Raw genomic sequence first — 26977 nt, 5'->3', positions numbered from 1 at the left:
GGAGGCACTAAAATACATGCTTCCAATCTTTACAGCACATGAAAGCATATTAAGAGTATACAAATGCTTATTGCATGTACTGAAATATTTAGTCCTGTTTGTATACATAAGTGATGGTTGCTATGTATGATCCCTTAATATGTTGGCTCCCAGATGACTTACTGGAGCATTGTGATGGTATGTTTGCAAGATCCACACTACACTCCTGTGGGTTGTCTCTTTGTTTCTGTGAACCATTTGGGAACTGGCATACTATGAAATTTAAAATGTGATTAATGTACACTAGAACTTTTTCGTTATGTATTTTATAAATTTTTTTCATTTTTCTATTGATTTTTACATCTGAAATTTACCATGTATTTAAGTAAAATTGAACACTGAATAAACTAAGAGATTAAATTATTAAAACGATCCCCTACTGGATTGTGGGTAAAAAAAATATATAATGGAACACATATCAAAGTTAACATCTTATTGGGACCCTAGGATAAATTGAGAAGTGATGCTTGTGGGCATCACTGGTACTTGTGGGGTTTGGTTGATTAAAGAAGGGAAGATAGTCATGCTAATAAAATTGTTTTCTATATTTTAAAATTGTCCAACACTACAGGCAAAGCAAGAACTATAATAGTGCAAATTCTTAAGAGAGGATTCATCTGATGATGCCATCCTAGATTATTAAATAGTAGTCAAGTTTAGGATTTTGATCTGGAGTTAACTTGTTGACATAAATATTGAATTCTCTTCATTAAAGGATTTTAATTCATTCAATTTTTCTCTATTTTAATTCATTAAAAATAATTTATCTATGAATATTTTTGAGAAAATTTATTGTGAATAAAATTTAAATTGATTAGTAAAATGTTGTTTGGAAATATATCATCTTCATTGCGTATGTTATGATCTGATTCATTGTGGATAGTAGAGAGTGGGTGTTGGTGAATCTAATGTGATTGATTATGGCGATTCTGGACATGGGAATCAATATGTAATAGTGTTGTCCAAAGGAACAGCAACTAAATTTTGAAATAGTGTTCCACTCAACAGGAATATCATAACAAAAGGATTAACTCTTTAGCATTCAGATTACTTGTTTATTTATTCACATTGTTTTGGATTAATTATGAATTGTCTTGTAGCTTCAAAATTCCAATGATATGATTTATTTTTTTAGAATGAAATTGTAAGGAAGATATGAGAGGCTGGATCTGGTTGGTTTGAACATAAAACAGGTTGAATATTTTGACATGGTATGACTGGTTTAGCATTGCTAAAGGGTTAAAGCAAGGACCCTGAATAATGTCTGTGTGCACCATGCTTAAAAAGAAAAAAATACTGAGTAGCCTTGCTCAAATGCGACTGACTTGGAGATAAATAATTAACTTTATGTTGAAGATTAAAGAAAATCACATACATACTCATAGAAGATGGTAAATGTCTGGTATATATCTGCTTTCTAAGTTCTATTTGTATCCCAGTCAGGTTTCTTTTTAACTAAGATAGTAAAGTTTGTACATTATCATTTGTTTCTGACATCTTTTCTGTATTCTCTCTCTCTCAATATTTTTAATTATTTTTATTTTTATTTTTCAGTGTATTGATATATCAATGATGCTTGCCGAAGCCATCAGGCGAACACACAATGGCGAGTCTGTCTCCTATTTATTCAGCCATGTTCCTCTCTAACTGCTGCTACCTTCTTTGCAAAATTTAGTACCTTTTCAAAATTACTTTTGTCATTATTTTCCCCTATACCATGTATCAGAGCAATACTTTTTCATGATTTTTTTTTTTTTTTTTTTTTTTTTTAAAGAAAAGGGAAAAAAAGAGAAATCACTATTTAGTTTTAGAGTGAAATCTCATTTTCTCTCCCTGTTTGCATTGTATATTTATCTATTTCCTTATCATTATTCAATTTTTTTTTTTTAGCTTTTTCCGTAAAGTAATGAAAATGAAATATAAATATACAATACAGATAGAGAGATAATAGAAATTAAATTTATTGGGTGTGTTGAAAATGTGTTACATAAAATGGAGTGTTTGAGAAAACTGTAGGGAGGTTAAACTCTTTCCTTTAATTCTTATTAGTTGTTTGAATTGTGTTATATTTCTCATACATACATTTATTTATATATATACATACATATATATATATATATATATATATATATATATATATATATATATATATATATATATATATATATATATATAGTATAATTTTAGGTTTAGCGAACAGTTTAGGTAAAATAGATACATAATATCTCAGAATTTTATTGTGTTCAAAAATGAACGGTTTTGTTAGATATATACTCAAAATGGCCATTTTGAAAAGTCTTAATACATTTACTCATTTGCTAGTCTAGTGTTAGTGCATGCAATGTGTAATATGTTTATATATTATATTATAATTCGTATAAGGATGGTGGACTGGCTGGATTGTTAGAGCATCGGGCATATAATAATTAATGTCTTGCAGTGCTTGTCCTGCCCTTTGCATTCTGAGTTCAAATCCTGTCAAGGTCAACTTTGACTTTCTCACCTGCTAAATCAAAAAGTACCAATCAAGTACAAGGGATTGATATAATGGACTGGACTGTTTCCTCCCTCCTCTCCTAAAGCGTTAGAAACAATTATATAAATATTCCTTTATAGTGTCTAAACTTCTGTAAAGAGTAATCATTACACCTATGTAAACACTAATTTGACATTGAAAAAAATAAACAAGAAATTCACATTGCTTGAATCATGTCTATCATTACTTGCTGGTCAATGACAGTAACATTTACACTAACCTGAGTGTGTGTCTTCCTTTTCTCTCATGCCAAATACATGAATGTTCTTATCGTTTTTTTTTTTTTGTTTTTTTTTAACTGAACTTATATATGCATGTAGATAATTCTTGTTCCCAACTTTGATTGACAACTTGATATACTAGATACTGGTAGAAATGGCTTAATCTGAAAGTGTTAGATGGCTGATCAGTGATGTTAATCTAAGTAAAATATTTCCAAGTCACATTCTAGATAATGTAACAAAAATGGAAGCACAACCTCAGTAGTGTGGTATATATTCAGTCAGTTACATGTCTGTCTGGCGAATACTGAATTACTTGATTCAAGACCTGTTGGTAGTGTGTCTTCCTCTACTTAAGCTCAAATTGGTGTATAGATGGGTATAATGTTTAGATTTTAAGATATCTCAGCAGTTCTTTGGTATTATTTGTAATACAAAATTTTTAGGAATATCAGTGAAGAACTTTTAGCATTGGATGCTTTTATAGTCTTGCGTTTCAATATATGATTTAATAAAGCAGAGGTAAAGTAATGTATTCACATGATGTACTTTGACAGCTGCTACATGAGACTCCAAATGCCCTCTGTCGTCTCAAACAATGACGTTACTCTTTATAAGAGTTCGAGGAGTCCATCTTGAAATCACACAGGGGTGTTAATGTCTATCACCACAACAAACGCAAAAGAATTCTTTAATAAGTCTCAGTGTATTTGGTTGAAAGTGGTAGCTTTTAAATGTAACTTTTAACTTTCACTTAACATTAAGCTTTTTTTTTTTCTTGTACTAACAATGTCAGATTGCTTTCATAGCTGGTATTCTGGCTGTTTGAGAACAAAAGACATTCTGGTTTCTACTGGTGAAAATTTAAATGAGACCTGATGATAGGTCAATAGAATATAAGATAAAACATTTTGATGGCTAATATGTAGGATTTTCTTCACAATGCATTGACCACCATCACGTCAAAACAAAGATGAGAGGTCATGATTCAGTTATTGTTAATTACCTCCTTGGGCTGGCAATATACATTGTTCTGACAAGTTGTAAAGTAGTTGCCGTAGCCATTAATTTAGTTGATACAGGAACCACCATTAGCTGTATTACAACAGTTCATGAACAAATATACAAAATAAACATTCAGGGTGGTTGGGGTGGAAGAATACATTTATACATCTGTTATATTGACAGTTCTTATTGAGTTCAGAATGATTGAATTTTTCTGGAAATATTCCTACCACACATACACACACACACACACACACACAAATATTTTGAACTTTCCCTTTTTCTTTTTGTCATCAAAAAATAAATGCATCATATTTTCTCACCACAACTTGATGTGATAAATCCGTACATAAATATACAGTAATTGATATTACATTTAATATACACACTGTTGCATTTTAACAATTTTTACAAAATTATCTACCTCTTAGCAATTATACACATAAATGCTCTTACATACACACAAACACATAATGCTCAAACAACATTTTCTTTGTTAATCTGCCTGGCTGGCTTGTAATGGTGTTATCAAAGACTTTAAAAAAATCCTTGGAAGCCAAAATTTGTGAGGTTCACTTTGTGAGTTCTCCTCCTCCTATTCTTTAAACTTGTTTGAGAAAGTTCCAGCTAAACAGCTATCACATTCATCTGTTCTGTTCTTTTACCTATTTTTGAAAGAAAATTTAACAACAAATTTAATTTTGAACAAAATTAAGTATTGGTCAACAATCTACAACAATAAAATTGAAGGATGTTGCTTATGATAAGGAGTCTCTGCAAGGTTTTTTTTTTTTGTATTATTGCTATCATCCTCCAAATATATTTGTGGAGAAGCACATATTAATCAAATACATTATGAATAAAGGAAACAACAAAAAAAAAAAACCAACAGTAATACACTGGGGGTGATGTGGGGAGGTTTTATCCATGATTCATCACTTAATATATTTCCTATTTTCATATTCTTGCTTTACAATCCCTCACCACTACCCTGCCTGTATTCTATTCCAACTTTTCTAAACCTGTATTCTTTTACTGCATGGATTTAAAGACAGACTTGTTCAATAAGAAAATAAAACATAAAATAAGTTTCTAAATAAAAAAAAACAAACAAAAACTAAGAAATTAAATGGTAAAATGTAGTTTTCAAATATGTGAATTCCTGAGGCAATTAAAATATTTTCAAATGAAATTTGTTTTGTTTTTTTTATTTTTATTTCTATTACAATGTTGTAGTTTTTGATATGTCAATGGCAAACAATCACTGGATGTTTGGATGTTGAAACTTTTTGTTTCTGTTCTGAGATGACTCACAAGAATGATGTAGTGGCATGGAATACTAATTCTTAAGAAGGAAAAAGAAAACCAAAAAAACTTGAAAATTAGTATGCATCTTCAGCTATGCTAGCTGAGAAGTTGCATATATATTCTGAAATCAACAGAGTGGTCAGCAACAGCCATAGTTAGGCATCAGTAGCTAGTAGGTGGACAGCATGATGTTGTGTAACTACCATAATACCTGAGAGTAAATTACCTGGAAGCTGGTCTTTGGTGATTTTTACTGAACATTGGGCTGGTGTATTCAGCTGGTTTCTCCAATAAGCATTTAGGGTGTGCTAATTGGACCTTACCTGATCATGGGGATGGGGCTTTGGGCAGTATTAAAAAAAATCTTTTCTCTAGAACTATATTTCCAAAATCAGTGCATCTATCATTCCATCTTTGGAATGATTGTTCTTGAAGCAGACAAAGCTAAATATTGGGTTAAAAATCTTCTGAATAGAAAAGTTAAAGGTTACTTGTCAAATTCGCACCCACATTTCCTGTATATAATGACAGGCATTTCTGCTTTGAGATCCACTGTTACAAAAAAGAATTATTTCAGTTCTTGGAGTTTGTAAATTCTTGACTTGTGAACAACATACAATTCTCACAAGAAATAATTTTTAAATCAATAGAGAAATTCAAAGGATTGGTACAATGGTAGAACACTTGTCATATTTACAGGAGATGTGGATTTTATCCAGAGGAATTTTTAACAATATTTACATATTATAGTTTTGTCTGCTTCAAGATTCACTGTTCCAAAACCTTTTTTCACATTATCTCAAAGTTTATAAATTCTTACAAAGTCAACAATATACATATTAGGTTGGGACATACCATTATTGAACTACATATGTCTTATTTTGTTCCACTACTTTCCACAATTTTTGAAGCACCTTCCTTATCCTGTTCTCTCAATCTTTCTGGGTTATGAACTGGTCTCTGGTTTTTACAGTCATCCAAATAATTGAAGTTCTTCCACATTCCTTTGTTTCCAATCTTCTGTGAAAACATGTCTGGCCATGGATATCTCAATTGGGAACAAGTGAAGGTTGGCATCCAACTAGAAAATCTTCCTCAACAAATTCTGTCCAATCCATACAAGTGTGGATGTTAGGAATATGACTGTGTGGATCATTTCAAATGGTAAAGGACATCCGAAGATGGAACATCCTGTTTTCCCTTCAAGTATTTATCGTAATTGTCACAGAGGGTAAATGTTTATCTTCTATTAATAGAAAAGCAAAATGTCATACAAAACATTTTACAAAACTTATACCAGACAATAAATGTTTGGTCTTTATGCAATATACAAGTGCTGTAAAAAAAAGAATTATCAAAATCTCAGGTTAAGGTATTGCTTTAATATCCTTTTCTCTTGTTACGATATTTCGGTTGAAATAATACTGCTTTGGTTTTTATTAACTTCGAAGATAAAAGAAAAGTAACTTAAATTGTTTTAAGCTCGTGTTTGGAAAATATCCATGAAAGTTTTGATGGAAGGTTTTAATTTAAATCACTTTAAAACAGTAAGTTTGTATTGTAGAACCAAAAGTGGTCTTGGGTTGATATGAAACAGGTTGAATTTCTTTGTGTAAGATGGATTAAAATACTGCAAGATCTAAAGATAACAGAAATTGACTTGCTGTACATGCAGTAATTAATATTTCATGAAAATATAACATTTAGGTGAGCATGAATGGTTAATGTGTTTGGCTCATGATCATAACATCATGGGTTCAATTACTGAATTGGACAATGTATTGTCCTTGAGCAAAGCACTTCATTTGCAATTGCTCCAGTGTATTCAGCTATGAGTACCAGCCAGCTGCAGGTATAACCTTCTCACCCTTTTGTCACATTCTCATTGTAGCACTGGGTTTAACCTGAGTATTTAAATTACTGTATCAAATATAGGCTTATTTATTCACGTCGTTTTGAATTAATCATGCATTATGTCACAGCATCATGATTCCAGTGGTGGGATTGTTTATTTTTGTAATGATATTGTAGGATAAGTGTGAATGGCCAGTTTTAACAGTAAACAGGTAGCAAGCTGGAGTGTCTGCTTGCAATTAAACAAGCATTTAAAACAATCAGTGCAAGTATGGTGCATGTTAACGAATGATACACATTCAAAGGAGACATTTGGCTGCGTTATTGATTTCTGTCTCCAAAGTTATGCATACGTTTGTAATTTGAAAGTAGAAGTCTAACCAAAATGTATATTTTGCACAGAACTGCTTGAAAATAAACAGGTATGGCTGTGTGGTTAAGAATCTCACTTTGTAACCATTTGGTTAAGGGTTCAGTCCCACTGTGTGGCACTTTGGGCAAGTGTTTTCTATTATTACCCCAGACTGACTAGTGGCTTGTGAGTGAACTTTGTAGATGGAGACTGTGTGGAAGCCTGCTGTATATATATATATATAACAGAGGGGTTGTGTTTGCCCATTGCTTGACAACCAGTGTTGGTTTCTTTATATCCCTGTAAATTTAGCTGTAAGAAGTCTTGATTTGTTTGACCAAATGGTCACAGTTCAAACAAACAAAGGATAAAAGATTTTTAAAATTCCATCTACATCTCTGATTGTAATGCAAAATGCTTTAGTATTCAATACTCAGACAAGATGATTCTTGGCCTCTTTTATATATATTTTATGCTTTTCAATATTAGCAGAATATGATTTTAATGTTGGTTTTAAAATAATTTTCTCTTGTAGCATATGCATTTTCAACATTACCAGTTGCATCACATTTACATCATGATTTCAGTGTTTAACTCATTGGAGATATTAAATCTGTTCCCAATTCTCTCCCTAATCTGTAAAAACTGTCATGGGACTTGTTTCTTTCTCATCAACTCACCTTCTTCACAAATTATTCCAACAGATCTAGAATCTGTTACTTTTCTCATCCATTATTTTATTCTTTAAAATTCATCAATTTAATTTCTTTGTTTAAAAAGAAATGTTTAATTCTGCAGGAAGTTTCATGAAAGTTTTTGAATGAATTAAAACTTGCTTGACATTATTGCTTCCAGATGTGTAGGCATGTGTACATCATATGGTTAAAAAATTTCCCTTGCAGTCCCACTACATGGCATTTAGGCAAGTATCTTCTACTGTAATCTCCAGGCTGACCAATGTTGTGTGAGTGAATTTGGTAGACAGAAACTGAACAATGCCTATTGAGTACTAGTTATGTATAAAAATACAAAATAAAGTGAATCACCAATGATTTCAGTGACAAATTTAGTGTGAAGGTAGGAGTCCGTCAAGGTTTAGCTTCTCCTTGATACCACTTATCTTTTTTTTACAACCTGGAAGCATTTCAACTTGATATAAATCCTTTCTTTCTTAATACTGTCTTCTCCATTCACATTTCCAATCACTCTTCTATGCCACCAGATTATGTCTTCACCACCATATATCTGTCACTTTTCTCATGCACTACACCTCTCTCTCCCAACTTTACACTTTTGCAATTTACTAAGATGAATCTCATCTCTCTCTTGCTTGCTTACTCTCTCTCTTTCTTTCATCCTTCTGTCTATCATATCATTAATATTTTCTGCACTGGCAATCATCTACTCCCCACCACCAACTGATATGTATCATTGATCTCCTCCACCTCCTATTCCCTTTTACTACATTCACCCCTCAACCTTACTCACTCTCTACAGTTGTCACCTACTCTTCCATGTATATTTATCATCCTTCAGTACTGGGTTTTCACTCATTATAATCACTCCCTTAATCATTCCCCATCTCTAACCACCACTCACTTTTCTCCCTATACACTCTTGCTATCTCTACACACCCATACTACCTGTTCCTCTCTCCTCACCTCATCTCTATTTTTATCTCTTTCTAGCTCTACACCAGTCACTCCCACCCTCTCTTCTATAATGTAAGTAGCTGTGTAGCTCCTCTACAGCAAGAAGACTTTTCTGTTCTGGTCTCTTCTCATAATTTAACCTTTCATCTTCTTGCATAAAGCCCCTCGCTTTCTCCTGCACCCTTACCTAGTCAAAGGTAATTTTAATCTTGCAAGCTGCATAACAACCTCACTAGTGCTGGTACTATGAAAAGATGCCCAGTTCACTGTGTAAAGTGATTAACATTTGGAAGAGCAACCGGCCATAGAAACTAAGCCAAAGCAGACATTGAAGTATGATGTAGTCCTTGAACCCATTAGATCCTGTCCAACTCAGGCCATCCTGAAAGATAAACATCAAAAGATGATGATGTTTGTGTGAATGTTTTCCTTCTGTGCTTCACATGGAAAATTCCTGAGATATGGATGTTAGTTTTTTTGTTTTTTTTTTCCTTTACTAGTTTCACATCAAGAGCTGCAGCCAAGCTAGGACTCTGCCGTTTGTTGACATTTTTCAGTCAGCAAATTTTTCATTAACTCTGCATATTCAAAAATGAATGAAATGGAAACTCTCTTACTTGAAAAACAGCAATGAATTTGCAACAGAAATGACATCCAGCTGTAAAACAATGCTTCAATAATATGTATGCATCAAACAAATGCTAGCATAGAAAAAAAAATGGAATATAAAGCATGTGAATGAAGCATTATTCTAAGTTGTTTTTAATAAAAAAAAATTAGAAAAAGAAATACAAGTGTTACCAATTTTGACAGATAAAATTTATTGATTGGTTTAAAGCCAGCAAACAAAGATGTCCTTAAATGAATGTAATGTACAAAATACCCCTAAAAGTTCTAATATGTTTCTTAACCATGCGTCTAAGGAAATAATGTCTGTATGCTTTAGCCTTTTTGTTAGAAATTTCTGTTGAAATACACTGCCTTTAGTTCAATTAATTTTGAAAGTAATGAACAATTTAAATGATTTCGTTATTAAGCTGGTCTCTGGGACATTAATAGGAAATTTTGATGGGAGGCTTTAACATTATTTACATTTGACGGATATTTGTCCTCATCTTGTTTGTTGTTAACACAACGTTTCGGCTGATATACCCTCCAGCCTTCGTCAGGTGTCTTGGGGAAATTTTGAACCTGGGTTCTTATTCCTAACGATGTTACTATTATTATATTATTATTATTATTATTACTATTATTAATCAGGTCGCTGCCGTGAATTGAACTCGGAATCTTGGGGTTAGTAGCCCGCGCTATTAACCACTATGCCATATGCCTGTGGGCAATTATGGAGTGAATTTTAGGGCTTATAAATCTATTATTTTTCTATCCTTCCTCAATACCGGTTCCCATATGCTATTCATATCTGCACTTGGTCTGCTTAGGAGGTTGTTGTGTCCTAGCATATGTGCTGCTTCTTTTAGTTTTCGTATTTTCCAGTGTTCCCTGTCTATTATTTTAACTTCATCCCACAGGGGGAGGTGGTCTCCATTTTGCCATACATGATCCGCTATACCCGATTTATCAATATCTCCTCGTGTCACAGCTTTGCAATGTTCTTCTACCCTTATTTTGAGGGGGCGGCATGTTTCGCTTTTGTATAATCTTCCACAGCTGCATGGGATGGAGTACACACAGTTTTTGGTCATATTCTCTTCTGTTGGTGGTTTTACCCGAAGGAGATATTTGCATCAAATGTAAATAATGTAAATAATTCCTCATCTCTTAAATATAGAACTGTAGGGAGGCTTTAATATAGATCATTTTGAAATAGTGAGTTTGCATCATAGAGCCAGAGGTGATCTTAGGCAAATTGGTATCAAGAGGATTAATGAATTTTTTAAATAACATATTTGGAGGGATTTATTCATATAAACTTATCTATTATAAAGTTGTCAAAAATCCTTTTGTGTTTTCCAACATCATATCTTGTCGAAACTGGATTTAGTACTGTCAATCACATTTTGCAGAAGGAAAGAAACATATTTGACATTATTTTACATGGAGATATTCATACCTGTTTGAGTAGAATTAAGCCTAACACTGAATTTCCTGCTGAACATCACCAATCTCAAGGTTCACACTAGTTTAGAATAAAGTTTTATCTCAATTTGATTTTCTTTTGCATTTACATGTACAAATAAAACGTTCTCACACAAAATTATATTGGAATGTTTTTATTAAAATATAAATATGTTTAACACCTTACCAACCAAGCCCATTTCCACCATATTTTCTTTTGCACTAGTGGTCTAATTTTGTTATATATTAAGTGTTTTTTAATTGTTTAAAACCATACATACATTTTAGTTCACTGTATAAACTGCCACATTGATTTAGAACATGGGTATCATTGGTGATTCCCATGATACAGAACAAATATATTCATTTTGTACAGTGGGAGTACCACTGATACACGTCATAAAGTATTAAAATATCCATTATACCTCCATTTATGGATATTTTTTCCCCTTTATTTATGATTTTTTTCAACAGTTTATTTTATGGTTTCTTTTTCTTAAAAATTACTTTATGAAGGGCATCACTTACATCAGCGAAAATCAAATTTTGAGGGTTAATGAATGCAATCTTTGATTGGCGACTGTATAAAAGGCAATCATGCATCCAGTGCATCATAACAAGGACTCTTTTCGATAACTGCAGTCAAGCCATAAAACCAACTCTTTCTTAATTCAAATACAGTAACTATGCACCTCAGTAAACGCATTTTCTTTCAGGATTTAGTTCACCGATTTATAATGGTCCATTCATCACTGAATTTCTTACCCTTGTTACTAAGGCACTGGCCACTGGGCTGTGTGATTCATTGAATATACGGCGCTCTCCTGAATTTGACGTTCTCTCTCTAAACCGTCAAATTGCATATATAATAGTCAGTTTAGTGTTTACTAATTTGCATTTGTTCTCACCCACTTTCTATGGCAGGCTTGGGGAAAAATAAGTGTTGATAGTATATCAATGAGTACTTACAATACAGTTTTATCAAAAACTCTACAGACCCAAAGCAGTCCTTTTGTCTCATGTGTCATCAATCTTTATCCAATGAAGCCATGAAGCCCTCTCGACTCTCTGACCACATGAGAAGAAAACACCCCGTAAAAGTCAGTAAGCCTATCAAATATTTTGAAAAACTAATTTTGAAAACCGAAATACTGTTAACTCATTTAAGAAATAAACAAAAATTAATGATGGTGAACTGATTGCTTCCTACAGAATCATTGCAAAAACAGGTAGTGCACATACAGTGGCTGAAAAGATTATTGAGCCTGCAGTAGAAGCAGTAATATCAGAAGTTATGAATCAAGAGCCTTCATCTCTCATTAAAGCTCTACCTTTGAGTAATGATTCTATCTGTAAGAGAATTGATGAAATGTCAGGTCATATCGAAGTCGTACTAATTCAAAGATTGAAAACAACGAATTTTTCTATTCAAATTGATGAAAGCACAGTTATTGACAACAAGGCCCTTTTAATGGGATATGTATGATACTTTGATAGAAACAGTGTATGACAAGAAGATTTATTATTTGTAAAACTGTTGGAGACTGATGCAACGGGTGCTTCTATATTTTCTGCTGTGAAAACATTTTTTAAAGAAAAAGAAATTCCATACTATGAAAATTTAGTTTCAGGTGCTACAGATGGTGCAATGTCTACCGTTGGGAAACACAAAGGATTTATCTCTGTAAATTCTAGTTTGTGCCCCCAAATTCTAGTTTGTGTGCTACACAGGCATAACCTCATAGTCAAAAATATAAACCCTATTCTAAATCAGTCATTGAACACTGTTATAAAAACAATAAACAAATGAAATCTAACAGTAATGTGACCATCTTTTCCGAAAATTTTGTGTCAATGCTGATGAACAATATATGACTTACTTTGCATTCCAATGTCCATTGGCTATCCAAAGGCAACTAATTGGAAAGATTTGTAAACTTATTTAATACAATAGTTGTGTTCTTACAAATAGAAGGACACTTAGACTTAGCCGTTGAAATTCAAGCTCAAAAGAACATACACTATCTTAGTTGGATTTTCTGTAAGCTGAACAAGGTCTCTCTTCTGCTGCAATGAAAAAATGATAACGCTGATAGACAGTAAACAGGTGATGAGAGCTTATTGAAAAACTCAATCTTATTCCAGTTAATTCAAAACTAAGGTAGTTTCATATGCCCGAACTAGCAGAAATCAAATTATGTGAAAATGACACTAGTATTTATTGCGACCATCTGTCTGCCTTGAAAAATGATTTAGAAACCAGATTTGCCGATTTATTTAACTTCACTATTCAGCCATGGATGATTGACCCATTCAATTGTGATCCTCACAGTGCACATGAAAATATCCAGGAGGCAGTCATCAAGATGAAATGTAATGATGAATTTCAAGTTAAGTTCAAAAAAGAAAGGCTGACTGAATTTTGGTAATCAGACGCTCTAAAATCACTATATCCAAATTTGTGGTCACAGATGTCAAAAATCCTTTTGTGTTTTCCAACATCATATCTTGTCGAAACTGGATTTCGAAAAAGACGGTCACATTTTGCAGAAGGAAAGAAACAGATTTGACATTATTTCACGTGGAGATATTCATACTTGTTTGAGTAGCATTAAGCCTGACATTGAATTTTTTGCTGAACATCACCAATCTCAAGGTTCACATTAATTAGTCCTTTTCTACATTTAAATTTAGAATAAAGTTTTATCTCAATTTGATTTTCTTTTGCATTTACATGTACAAATTTTTTTTAGTGTTGATTAGTCGTAATTACATTATATTTAATATTTGTTATCATCTTTTGGTGGGCGATTATCAATTAGCTTACATCAAAAATAGATTTTAGAGGGCAATGGCTGGGAAAAGGTTGAGAATCACTGACTTACGTGATGGAGATGACAGTGACATGCACTCTTCTTAGCAAGTCCTATCTCAGCTTCCATAGATTCACACTAAAAACCATCCAAGAAATACAAATGAATGTGTTCTTTTCATTGCCTAAAATTTGAATAATACAGTTTGAACCACAGTAATGTGTAACTTCATACACTACATCAACACTGGGAGTCACTGGTGCCTCTCATGATATATTAAAAATATTGCACGGAGAGTCAATGGTGACTCTGTCATAAATCAAGAGGCAGTTTCAGGCAAGTCTCAAAAGGATTAATGATAATTACCATACTATTTAATACAATAAGTTCTAACTGCTTATGTATGAGTATATATAGGTATTAATTTCATTTGATCTAATAATTATATTTTATTAAAATAGAACAATTTGTCACATAGAGTAAATAGATACAAAATCTTGGTTTCGATTACAATTTAGTACTTAATTAGGATATAATAATAAAAATATATTTTTCACATGGGTCCAAGTCCACAATTTTGTAGTCAGAAATGTAGGTTTATTTTTAAAAAATTGACAGCTATATATGACTGCCACTAGTTTGATGTTCCTGGAATATTAAGAAACAAAGTTGATCTCAAAAATATCTGTGCTCAAAACATACATGTCCAAAGCAATATACCAAAGGCATTCAATCAGTCATTTTATTGATCCTGCAACTCCACTAGTCTTCATAAGTGATATTAACAATTTCAAATTTTGGCACAGAGGAGAGATATATTTCAGGTAAGCTCTGAAGGACTTGAGATAGTTGATAGGATTTAAATCTAGAACAATAAGGAATATAATAAAAAATGTATGTCCAATGCTGTATTAATTTTTGTCTTGCATCATAAATTCTATTAGCGTGTGTGTGTATAGAACATTTGTATTTTATAACACAATATGAAGTGTTAAGCAGGAGATAACATACAAAACTTATATATTGTATAGATAAACAAGTGCATATATATATATATATATATATATATATATATAAGAGGAAAGCCACCAAGTGATTTCCTTACATGCTGAAAGTAGACACCAGAGCATCTAACCAATGAAAATGCGTCTACTTTCAGCATGTAAGGAAACCACTTGGTGGCTTTCCTCTTATATTTGAATGTAACTTGCAGTCCTTGGAATTTTTTTTTTTACACATGCTAGCCACTGGTATAAATTGTTATTTTTTAATAATAATTTTTACCCTCATCACTTACATATCTATGTGTGTGTGTGTGTGTGTTGAGACACTGACTTTGAGTTGCATTGGCAAATTTACAGATTAAAGATGCATGCCATTGGATAAGCTTTACGTGTTTTCTTATTCTTCTTTGGGCATTCTGCAAAAGAAAAGGAAATGTTTGTGATTAAGTTGAAGATGGTAAGGCAGTCTGTTGATGTTGAAATGGGAAAGAAAGAAGAAATCTGCTTAACAGATCTGTAATTTCCCTTATCAACCAAGAGTTGGCAATTCATAATTTTTCATTGAGTTATACATAGAGTAACAGTTCATGTTAAAAAGAGTAACAGTTCAAACTTCAGACATATATACAGAATTTCACCAATTGGGATTACCTTGATAATGTTGCGTTGACATAAATTATCTTACGTATTATTATTAATTTTAATAATGTTATGTGTATATATGTATATATATATGTATATATATATATATATATATATATATATATATATATATATATTTGAAATCGAAATTGAACCAGCTTTGACGACTGGCACCCATGCCAACCTCTCCTTTATTGGACACTAAATTCTGCTTGCGAAGACCTGTTGGGGCAAGTGAAATCGAAATCATAATTGAATCATATTCAATGACTGGCACCTGTGCCAGTGGAGCACTAAGAGCACTGTCCGAGTGTGATCATTGCCAGAGCAGCTGTCTGGCTTCCGTGCTAGTGACCCGTATATAGCACCATTTGAGCGTGATCATTACCAGCATCGCCTTACTGGCACTTGTGCCGGTGGCACGTTAGAAAATCATTCGAGTGAGGTCGTTACCAGTGCCGCTGGACTGGCTCCTGTGCAGGTGGCACGTAAAAAACACCATTTTGAGTGTGGTCGTTGCCAGTACCGTGTGACTGGCCCTCATGCATATATCAGGTCATCCCATAAGTTCTGTCTGAATTTTGAATAAAGAAAACAAGTGATCAAATGTTATATTTAATTGAAATTTAATCATCAATGTACTTTCCCTGATTATCTATGACTTCCTTCCATCTATTTACAAGCTTTTTAATTCTATCAATGTAAAACTCTTAGTTTCAAACTGAAGAACTCAGAAATGTCAGTTTCGACCTCCTCCTGGCTTGCAAAAGTTATGTCCCCCAAGTGATTCTGTAAACTACGAAACAAATGGTAGTCTGAAGGAGCAAGGTTGGGAGAATAAGGTGGATGAGGAATTTTTTCCCAACCAAGCTCTTTGATCTTCTGTGATGTGATCTTTGCAGTGTGGGGTCGTGTATTTTCCTGATGTAACATCACTCCTTTTCGATTCACTAAAGCGGGTCTTTTTTTCTTCAAAGCTTTGGTTCAAACGCTCTAATTGCTGACAGTGGACTTGAGCATTGATTGTTGCATTAGGTGGTAACAATTCAAATTGAATTACTCCTTTGCAATCCCACCAGATAGAGAGAAGAACCCTTTTCCCATGAAGTTCCCTTCTCAGTTGTAGTTGAGCTTTTCCCTTTTACCAAGCTACTGCTTATGACGTTTAACATTTCGATAGAAGATCCATTTTTCGTCACCAGTCAAAAGTCTATCCAAAAAGGGTGAAATGAGTTAGCGAGAATGGAGAGAAGAGCAGATGTCAACTCTGGATTTGCGGTTGCTTTTGAACAATTCATGAGGAACATCAATTACTAGATGTCCATTAAATTTGAAATTTTAATTGTTGATATGACATGGTATGTCATAAGTGTATATTGTCTTTTTTGTCATTTTGGTTATAAAATAAACAGATTAATCAACGGAATATAGTATCTGCAAGTTGATGAGTACCTCATATTCCCCTCCATTTTCTTATTGCTTTATATATATATATATATATATATATATATATATATATATATATATATATATATATATATATATATATATATATATATATATTATATATATATATATATATACTATATATATTATATATATATACTATATATATTATATATATATATAATATATATGTAAAATGTATATATATATGTATAATATATAATATATATATATATGATATATATAATATATATATACATAATATATATATTATATATATATAATATATATATACATAATATAATGCAAGAGAGTTAGGGGTTGAGGATTCAACCCACTAAGGGATAGTATCTATCCAATATACTGCTGGGAGGGTACCCAATTATTGTTACACTAGTGTTATACCAAGTGCAATAAGTGGGTGTGGGTAAAAGGGGGTTATTTTACCCTAAATTTATATAGCAATAAGAAAATGGAAGAGAATATGCGGTATCCATCGACTTGCAGACAGTGTATTCCGTTTATTAATTTGTTTTATAACTAAAATGACAAAAACCACAATATACAGATGCTTATGACATACGATGTCATATTAACAATTAAGGTTACGAATATAAAGTACATTTAGCAATTGGATAATATACAGAAACTTACAGCTGTTTCGGCCTAGTGTTGGCATGCCCCATTCTATCTCTATAGCTCCTGTGTGCTGGAGTAATTAGCAGATGAAAATGATGTAATGGGGGTACATGCATGATTCGCTAGGCCTCTTCAGAGATTCACAAAATTCAATACAAATATAAAATAAAAATAAGAATAAAGTAAAATTAAAAATAAATGAAAAATGAAAATATAAAAGTATAAGGCACATAAAAAGCCTACAAACAGTATATAAGACCATATAAATAGTTTTAAACACTCCAATACACATGCCTGTGCCTGTGTACATAACCATACGTAGATATCTATGGATTCAAAGGCATATATAGATGAGTACTTATGTGTGTCCAGATGTACGTCAACAGTCACTGCCACCACATATGAGGGGGAAATATACATACATATATATATATATATATATATATATATATATATATATCCCCTCACACATACATATATGTATACACAAATATTCCCATACGTACATGGTCCCTGGCACTAACGTTATTCGTTGCGTTAGCTTTCAAATTTCTAATTTTGGTACGTGGTGAAGCAATTAGCTGACCCCTGATTATAATTATATTTATGTATATAATTATAGAATATTTTGTATAATTCACCTATAAAAGTTATTTTAACGTACTGACTAATTAGTAAAATTATTAATTATTAATCAATTACTTGATTAATTAAGTAATTAATCTTACCCTATATCATTATTATGTATATATAATTATATATATATATATATATATATATATATATATATATATATATATATATATATAAGACCCTGCAAATGGACAGAGACTTAGAGACAAGTTACTTGAAGCATTTAACGAAATAGAAGGGGATATAGCATCATACAACATGGAAGACAATTGGAGATTTCTGCGGGACAACCTGTTGAAAGCCACTGACCAGATCTGTGGCTGGTGTAAGGTCCCCTCTCGACCCAGAGTAACGTGGTGGTGGAACAGGGAGGTAGACAGGGCTATTAGACAAAAGAAACAGGCTTGGAAGGACTGGAAGAACGGTGGTAGCAGGGAATTGTACCAATGTGCCAGAAGGGAGGCTAGGCGACAAGTTTATTTAGCCAGAGGGGAAGCAGATAAGAAAAGATTTGCCAATGTTCTGCGCTGTGAGGACCAAAGACTCGAGGTATTTCGTGTTGCAAGACAGTGTAGGAGACGAAATAGTGATGTCGTAGGAGAGAAATGTGTTCGCATGGATGATGGTACGCTTGCACTAAATGAGGATGCAAAGAAAGAGGTCTGGAGATGCCACTACGATAGATTGCTTAATAAAGAGAATGAATGGGAGGAAGAGAGCCTGCTGTATGTCGACCCAATAGAGGGACCTGCTATCCGAGTTGATAGTACCAGGGTAGATAAAGCAATTAAGAGTATGAAGACCGGGAAAGCCCCCGGCCCATCATGAATCACTGCAGAGATGCTCAAAATATCTGGCAGTGTTGGCTATAGCCTAGTCACCCGTATTACGAACCAGGTGATACACAAAGGAGTCATACCCAATGACTGGTGTAGCAGCATCATAGTCAACTGCTACAAAGGTAAAGGTGACGCTTTAGATACAAATAATTACAGAGGCATCAAGCTGTTAGATCAGGTTATGAAAGTTACAGAGAGGGTCATAGCCCAACTAATTAGGGAGCGAATCAATTTAGATGAGATGCAGTTTGGGTTCGTGCCAGGTAAAAGCACTACTGATGCCTTATTTCTAGTAAGAAAGCTGCAGGAGAAATACCTAGCCAAGGATAAACCTCTGTACCTGGCCTTCGTTGACATGGAGAAAGCCTTTGACAGGGTCCCCCGATCCCTTATCTGGTGGTCAATGAGGAAACTTGGGATAGAAGAATGGTTAGTGAGAGCTGTGCAAGCCATGTACAGAGATGCTGCCAGTAAGGTGAGGGTTGGAAATGAGTACAGCAATGAATTCCGGGTAGAGGTAGGGGTCCACCAAGGTTCCGTCCTCAGCCCCCTTTTATTTATCATAGTCTTCCAGGCAATCACAGAGGAGTTCAAGACAGGTTGCCCCTGGGAGCTCCTCTATGCTGATGACCTTGCCCTAATTGCGGAGTCACTATCAGAACTAGAGGAGAAGTTTCAGGTGTGGAAGCAAGGTCTAGAATTGAAGGGCCTTAGAATCAACCTAGCTAAAACCAAAATCCTAATAAGTAGGAAGGTAGATAAAACACAAACCCCTTCAGGTAGATGGCCCTGCTCAGTATGTAGAAAAGGAGTAGGTAGTAACTCTATAAGATGTACCCAGTGCAAGCTATGGACACATAAGAGGTGCAGCAACATCAAAGGCAGGTTAACTAGGAAGTTAGTTTTTGTTTGTGGCAGATGTTCAGGTGCAATAAAGACTGTAAACAAACAGGAAACAACTTCTATCTCATTCCAGGGTGAAAAACTAGAGGTAGTCGATAGCTTCCGCTATCTGGGCGACCAAGTTAGTAGTGGGGGTGGGTGCGCTGAAAGTGTAGCTGCTAGAATAAGAATAGCCTGGGCAAAGTTTAGAGAGCTCTTACCCCTGCTGGCGACAAAGGGACTCTCACTCAGAGTAAAAGGCAGACTGTATGACGCATGTGTACGAACAGCCATGCTACATCGCAGTGAAACATGGGCTGTAACTGCTGAGGACATACGTAAGCTCGCAAGGAATGAAGCCAGTATGCTCCGTTGGATGTGTAATGTCAATGTGAATACCCGTCAGAGTGTAAGTATCTTGAGAGAAAAGCTGAACATTAGAAGCATCAGTTGTGGTGTGCAAGAGAGACGATTGCGCTGGTATGGACATGTGGTGAGAATGGATGAGGATAGCTGCGTGAAAAAGTGCCACACCCTAACAGTTGAGGGAACCCGTGGAAGAGGTAGGCCCAGGAAGACCTGGGCTGAGGTGGTGAGGCAAGACCTTTGTACATTGGGCCTCACCGATGCGATGACTACTGACCGAGACCTTTGGAAATGTGCTGCGCGTGAGAAGACCCGGCAAGCCAAGTAAGATCGTTGCCAGTGCCCCTGGACTGGCTCTTGTGTGGGTGGCACATAAAATGCACCATTTTGAGCGTGGCCGTTGCCAGTACCGCCTGACTGGCTTCCGTAGGATTTTCGAGCGAGATCGTTGCCAGTGCCCCTGGACTGGCTTGTGCGGGTGGCACATAAAAGACACCATTTCGAGCGTGGCCGTTGCCAGTATCGCCTGACTGGCCTTCGTGCAGGTGACACGTAAAAGCACCTACTACACTCTCTGAGTGGTTGGCGTTAGGAAGGGCATCCAGCTGTAGAAACTCTGCCAAATTTAGATTGGAGCCTGGTGTTGCCATCCGGTTTCACCAGTCCTCAGTGAAGTCGTCCAACCCATGCTAGCATGGAAAGCGGACGTTAAACGATGATGATGATGATGATGATGATGATATATATATATATATATATATTTATATATATATAATATATATACATATATAACATATATATATATAACACATATATATATATAACATACATATATGTGTTATATATTATTATATAACATACATATATATATAACATATATATATATATATATATATATATATAATATATATACATATATAACATGGCTGTGTGGTAAGTAGCTTGCTCACCAACCACATGGTTCCGGGTTCAGTCCCACTGCGTGGCACCTTGGCCAAGTGTCTTCTACTATAGCCTCGGGCCAACCAAAGCCTTGTGAGTGGATTTGGTAGACGGAAACTGAAAGAAGCCCGTCGTATATATGTATATATATGTATGTGTGTATGTGTGTGTATATGTTTGTGTGTCTGTGTTTGTCCCCCCAACATTGCTTGACAACTGATGCTGGTGTGTTTACATCCCCGTAACTTAGCGGTTCAGCAAAAGAGACTGATAGAATAAGTACTAGGCATCCAAAGAATAAGTCCTGGGGTCGATTTGCTCGACTGAAGGCGGTGCTCCAGCATGGCCACAGTCAAATGACTGAAACAAGTAAAAGAGTAAAAGAGAATATATATATATATATATATATAATATATATATATATATGTGTGTGTGTGTGAGTGTGTGTGTGTGTGTGAGTGTGTGTGTGTGTGTGAGTGTGTGTGTGTGTGTGTGTTTTCCTACACATCTTCGTAACCTTCTCCCACTCTCTCGTTCATACCTACCTCTTCCTCTCTCCTTCCCTCATATATGTTCCTCCCTTTCCCGATCCTCTCTCCCTCCCTTTATCACTCTTTACACATACCTCTTTCCCTCTCTCTTCCATATCTTACTCTTTTTCTCATCTCTTTCCCTCCTTTTCATATCTTCCTCTTTTCTCACTTTTCTTTCCTTTCCTTTGTCTCTCTCAACATCTACCTCACTTCCTGTCACCTCACCCTCTCACTCATATACTTCTTATTTTTCCCCTCTTTTCACTCCGTTTCTCCCTTTCCCATACATCCTTCATCCTTTCCTGTCTCCCTTTCTATTCCCTACCTCTCCCTCACTCTGTCTCTCTTTCTTTCCCCTTCCTCTACCTCCCTCTGTCTCGCTAACACCCCACACTCCCTCTCTCTTTCCCTATTCCCCACCTCTGTGTTTCTTCTTTTCTACCTCCCTCTATCTCTCACTTCCTCTCTATCTTCTACTCCCCCTCTGGGCTTAAGGAACGAAGATGGCACCAACGTGGGAGAAGAAAGAATTGAATCTTCTGTTGTGAGCATGGATGATTGCTAGCGATGATCCGCCAAACAAGATCATCACTGCTGCACTGAAAAACAATGGCTTTTGTAGAACCATTGATCAGATAGAGCATAAGAAAAATGAATTTTCCGATCCTATATGCTCATCAGACTACACATCGACACCCTGAATGTCATAATGGAAAACTATTGTGGCAAGGCTGATAAGGATGGAGAAGATGAAAAGGAAACAAAACCTGGAAGTTTCTTTGATCCAGTGGTTCCTCAAAAGAATGGATCCCCCACCCCTGTAAACAACCAGGCAAAAAGGATAGGGGAGCCAAGGAAGCAGCAACTAGAAGCCCCTCTGTGTCAGTGGCCATACAAAGGAACGGAGCCCTCACCCCATTGGACAACCAGAGGAAAAAAGTTCCCACCGCAAAAGGAAGGATAAAACATGAACACAAGCATAAAGAAGGAAAGGAAGAAAAAGGAAAAGACAAAAATGAAACAACCAAAACCGAAACCCCAACCTGCCAAATAAAAAACAGAAAACCCCTGGAGGATCCAATGCAATCCAAAACCCTACAGGAAAGAAGAAATTTGGAAGGGACTCAAGGTCCTACAGATTTCACCTGCAAGGCAAATGTTGGCATGGGGAAGATGGCAAAAACTGCTGGTTTGTTCACTTGAGACCCCACCAAAACTACAGGGGCCTTAAGGAGAAAAACTTCCCTGAGGAAAGACAACAAACGTCTGCAAGGAAAATCTATATGAAAGAAGTGCGCTCTTCAGAGGTTATGCACAAGGCAGCAGCTGAGCAAGAATCTTTTTTGTACATGGCGCAAAAAACTGTGCAACAGCTGACCTGGCTGCACCAAGCGCAAACAAGGAACCTTGCCCATCACTGTACAAGACCACCACAGTCAACAGACATGGGATGGCTTCCCCTAATGCCTGTACAGTTGTCACACCAATATTTTTACTAAATATTGGGGCCCTGTTGCATCATAATAAAAGCAAAATATTTCTTCCCTGAGAGACCTTGCTGCATGCAATCAAGCCCTATGCATAGCACTCGCGGAAACTCACCTCAGCCCTGATATAGAGGATGCTGAAGTACACGTACCAAAATATGCCATACTGCAAACAGACAGAAGGGAAAGGAGCCATGGTGGAGTTGCTGTATACATCTGTGATGACCTTACACCCCAGGTCCTACTGTCATACTCAAATTCAGTATGTGACACTTTAATTTTATACATTAGACAACACAATATAGTCATATGCAATACATAGTGCTCCAAACCACATAGGCAAATTTGAAGATTGCCTCACAAGAATTAAAGAAATCCTCATGAAACTGGAACACCAAATGAGCATATTTCTTATGGATGATTTCAACTTCCCCAATGTCAAATGGCCCAAAGATCTCATACTCTCAGGAATGACTCATTTCAAGCAAGCACAGGTGGAGTCCCTGCTCAACCTCACCAATGCCCTATTCATGGAGCAAGCTGTACTCAGACCAACTAGGGTGAATATCATTTTGGATCTCTGCTTCACAAACAATATGGACATCATTCATGATGTGAAAGTGACGTTGACATTAGTCTCGGATCACAACATAATAGAGCTGTCTATGTTTGGGCCGAAAGAAACCAGAGACATACAGTCTAAAGGAAGCACCCAAAATCTCTCAAATCTGAACTTCCACAAAGCAGACTGGAAATCGATCCAGAGAGAGATCCTCAGATAGGACTAGCCAAAATGTCTCTCCACACCGGACATTGACATGAAACTAGAATGTTTCATGTCTGTTGTGCAAGCCATATGCCAGAAATATGTCCCAGAGCACAAGGCCAAAACAACTAGGAACAAGATTCCAAGGGAGAGGAAGATCCTCATGAGACGACAGACAAAGGTTGCTAATCGACTCAACCAACATCCCAAAAGTAGCGAAAGCGACACCAATGCCAGAATGGGTTGACACTGCATAGTGCCAAAGGTCCCAGCAATGCCATTGCACTTCAGGACCAGTTACTGTAACAGCCTGGGTTTCAGGGGCCCACAGCTTTTTAATATTCTTCCAAAGAGCCTGAGGAACCTGCACAAAGTAGATGTATGCATTTTTAAATCAAGGTGCAAATGAGGGTAGCTACATCAAACTCCATTCTTCACCAAGTGCCACATATTAGAGGAGGTTCTCAGTAATAACAGTGTAGCAAAATGCCAGTGCTCCAGCATGGCCACAGGTCTGAGCTGAAACTAAAAAAAAATTATATATATATATATGTATGTATGTATGTATGTATGTATATATATATATATGTGTGTGTGTGTGTGTATTGTAAAATCTTTCGAATATTGTGGGTGTTACTTTCCCAAACTCCTGTGTTAAGTGAAAATCTGTGAAGTACGAACAGTACTGTACTGTATATTTTTTAAAATTACTTTTAGTATTTATATATATTTTTTTTATTACAATGGGAAAACAACGCCACCAAGGATTTGAGAGGTGAACCGCAATAGGTGAACTGTGGTATGTCAAAGGATTACTGTATATGTTTATCTCTCTCTCTCTCTCTCTCTCTCTCTCACTGTATATGTGAGGTTATTGCCTGTACCGCTGGACTGACTCCTGTGCAGGTGGCACGTAAAAAAAAACATTTCAGTGTGGCCGTTGCCAATACCTCCTGACTGGCCCTTGTGCCCGTGGCACGTAAAAGCACCCACTACACTCTCAGAATGGTTGGTGTTAGGAAGGGCATCCAGCTGTAGAAACTCTGCCAGATCAGATTGGAGCCTGGTGTAGCCATCTGGTTTACCAGTCCTCAGTCAAATCGTCCAACCCATGCTAGCATGGAATGCGGACGTTAAAAGATGATGATAATGATGATGATATATATATATATATATATATATATATATATAAACATAATTAAAGGATAAAATCTTTAAAATTAACATATCTTATCAGTGGCCAGCATTCATGATATCAACTTGTCTGTATTGTAAAGTGAAAATTTTTAGTGGCTAAACATATTTGGCATCTATTTTCAGCATATAGGCATGGTAGCTTCTTAATTAGAATTGCATTCTATACAATTATGTATCTCTATATATGAATTTTACCTAAAAGATTATTTTTTTCATTTGCTGATCAAAGTGGATTGACCCAAAATTCATAAAATAATTCTGAATTATTCTATGAATTTTTGGTCCCTCCACTTTTCCTGAATTCAACCAGTAAAGTGAAAATTTTGAGTGCTAGACATATTTCACATCTATTTTCAGTATATAGGCATGGTAGCTTCTGTGTCTTTAATTATAATTGTATTGTATACAATTATCTCTCTCTCTCTCTCTCTCTCTCTCTCTCTCTCTCTCTCTCTCTCTCTATATATATATATATATATATATATATATATATATATATATATATATATAGGTAATGAAAAATCAAAGAGGTGTACTCTTTTCAAGAAATAACACCGTAGGGCTCATTTTATTGAGCAATTAGACTAAAGTATTAATTAGAAAGAGACAAATTGCAAGGTTGGTAATACTCGTTAAATCCAACATATATCTAAACACAAAGGGTATATATAAGCCATTATAAATATGCAAACATATAACATATAAAAACATGTATATACATATTATAGTAATTCTGTGTAATTCTGTGCCAAAATCAAAGTCAGATGAAGAATTGCATAAGTCCATAGAGTCAAATCAAAAGGTTTCATGCTGATGAGATGACAGTTCACAATAATCTAAAAGGGAAGTCCTCAAATGAATCCAATAAATACAAAAGGATCTTATGGCCTTAAGGTCCTCTCATATTTATTGATTACCACAGATGAAGCACAGATAAACAAAGAAAAATTTTCATACAAAAGTACAAGCCAAGATTTAACTTTAACAGAGTACATACACAAATAACTATTCACGCAAAACTCATTCTACCACTTATCATATGGAACCTACACAGCTAAGAACCTAAACTTTAGCCACTGCGCTACACACAAATGACTCCTGTCCACTTTCTCACCAGACAGATTAAATTTGGACTGCCTTGATTATAACTAAATGTGTCAGCCTTCTTTTTAGGCACAAAATATACTGTCATGTGACACTAACGCATGGACATAGCAGGAAACGAAAGGTTATAAGCTTAATCAAGTGTTCATTCTCTACAAACACTTGACAGAAAACATTCAATGCATTTATTGTTTGGACATGTTCAGTCAACCGTGTCAGCCTTAACTTATGACACCAAACATTGTCACTTGATACTAACACATGGATGTAGAGGGGACCCACAAAAATTTCTAAGACCAATCATATGACTATCCTCTACCAATCACATCCTATTCAAAACATATACTAATTTGAGCCATGAACTCCCTATAATAATAGGGCAAGCTTCAAACTCTAGTAAGAAGCAAGACAGCTGCCACATAAGCCACATCTCTCTATTTCAACTTTTTGAAAATCAGTGTAAACTATGAAACTGGTTAAATCTTTAAATATAATAATAAAAACTATTTTAACTATTCTCAGTGCATTTTCAACTTCTATTTTATCTATATATATATATATGTGTGCGTGTGTATGTGTGTGTATGTGTGTATATATATATATATATATATATATATATATATATATATCATCATCATCAT

At 35.1% G+C, this 26977-nt stretch overlaps 2 protein-coding genes across 11 annotated transcripts in view; one reads left to right on the top strand and one right to left on the bottom strand.

Moving 5' to 3' along the window:
• The window catches only part of LOC106875582 (ribose-phosphate pyrophosphokinase 1), a 99621-nt gene extending 94628 nt beyond the window's left edge, over positions 1-4993 (top strand). For 7 of the 8 annotated variants that reach the window (XR_008265724.2, XR_008265726.2, XR_008265725.2 and 4 more), the window contains one exon: positions 1594-4993. Coding sequence is in view for 1 of the 8 variants with exons in the window: in XM_052973647.2 (XP_052829607.1) it covers positions 1594-1686 (93 nt within the window). In the remaining 7 variants the exon portion in view is untranslated. The remainder of the gene's footprint in view (positions 1-1593) is intronic. The other variant, XM_052973645.2, reaches the window with a different exon arrangement.
• Positions 4720-26977, bottom strand: part of LOC149132201 (uncharacterized) — a 76340-nt gene continuing 54082 nt past the window's right edge. For 2 of the 3 annotated variants that reach the window (XM_089365077.1, XM_089365076.1), the window contains exon 5: positions 4720-15276. In XM_089365077.1, coding sequence (XP_089221203.1) covers positions 15212-15276 — 65 coding nt within the window. In that variant the 3' untranslated portion in view covers positions 4720-15211. Of the gene's footprint in view, positions 15277-17606; positions 17718-26977 lie in introns of those variants that run through there. The other variant, XM_089365075.1, reaches the window with a different exon arrangement.

The sequence above is a fragment of the Octopus bimaculoides genome, chromosome Z (genome assembly GCF_046866305.1).
Source record: "Octopus bimaculoides isolate indiv1 chromosome Z, ASM4686630v1, whole genome shotgun sequence".
NCBI lineage: Eukaryota > Metazoa > Mollusca > Cephalopoda > Octopoda > Octopodidae > Octopus > Octopus bimaculoides.
Note: the sequence above shows the minus strand (reverse complement) of the source record. Positions and strands in the feature narration are given on the sequence as shown.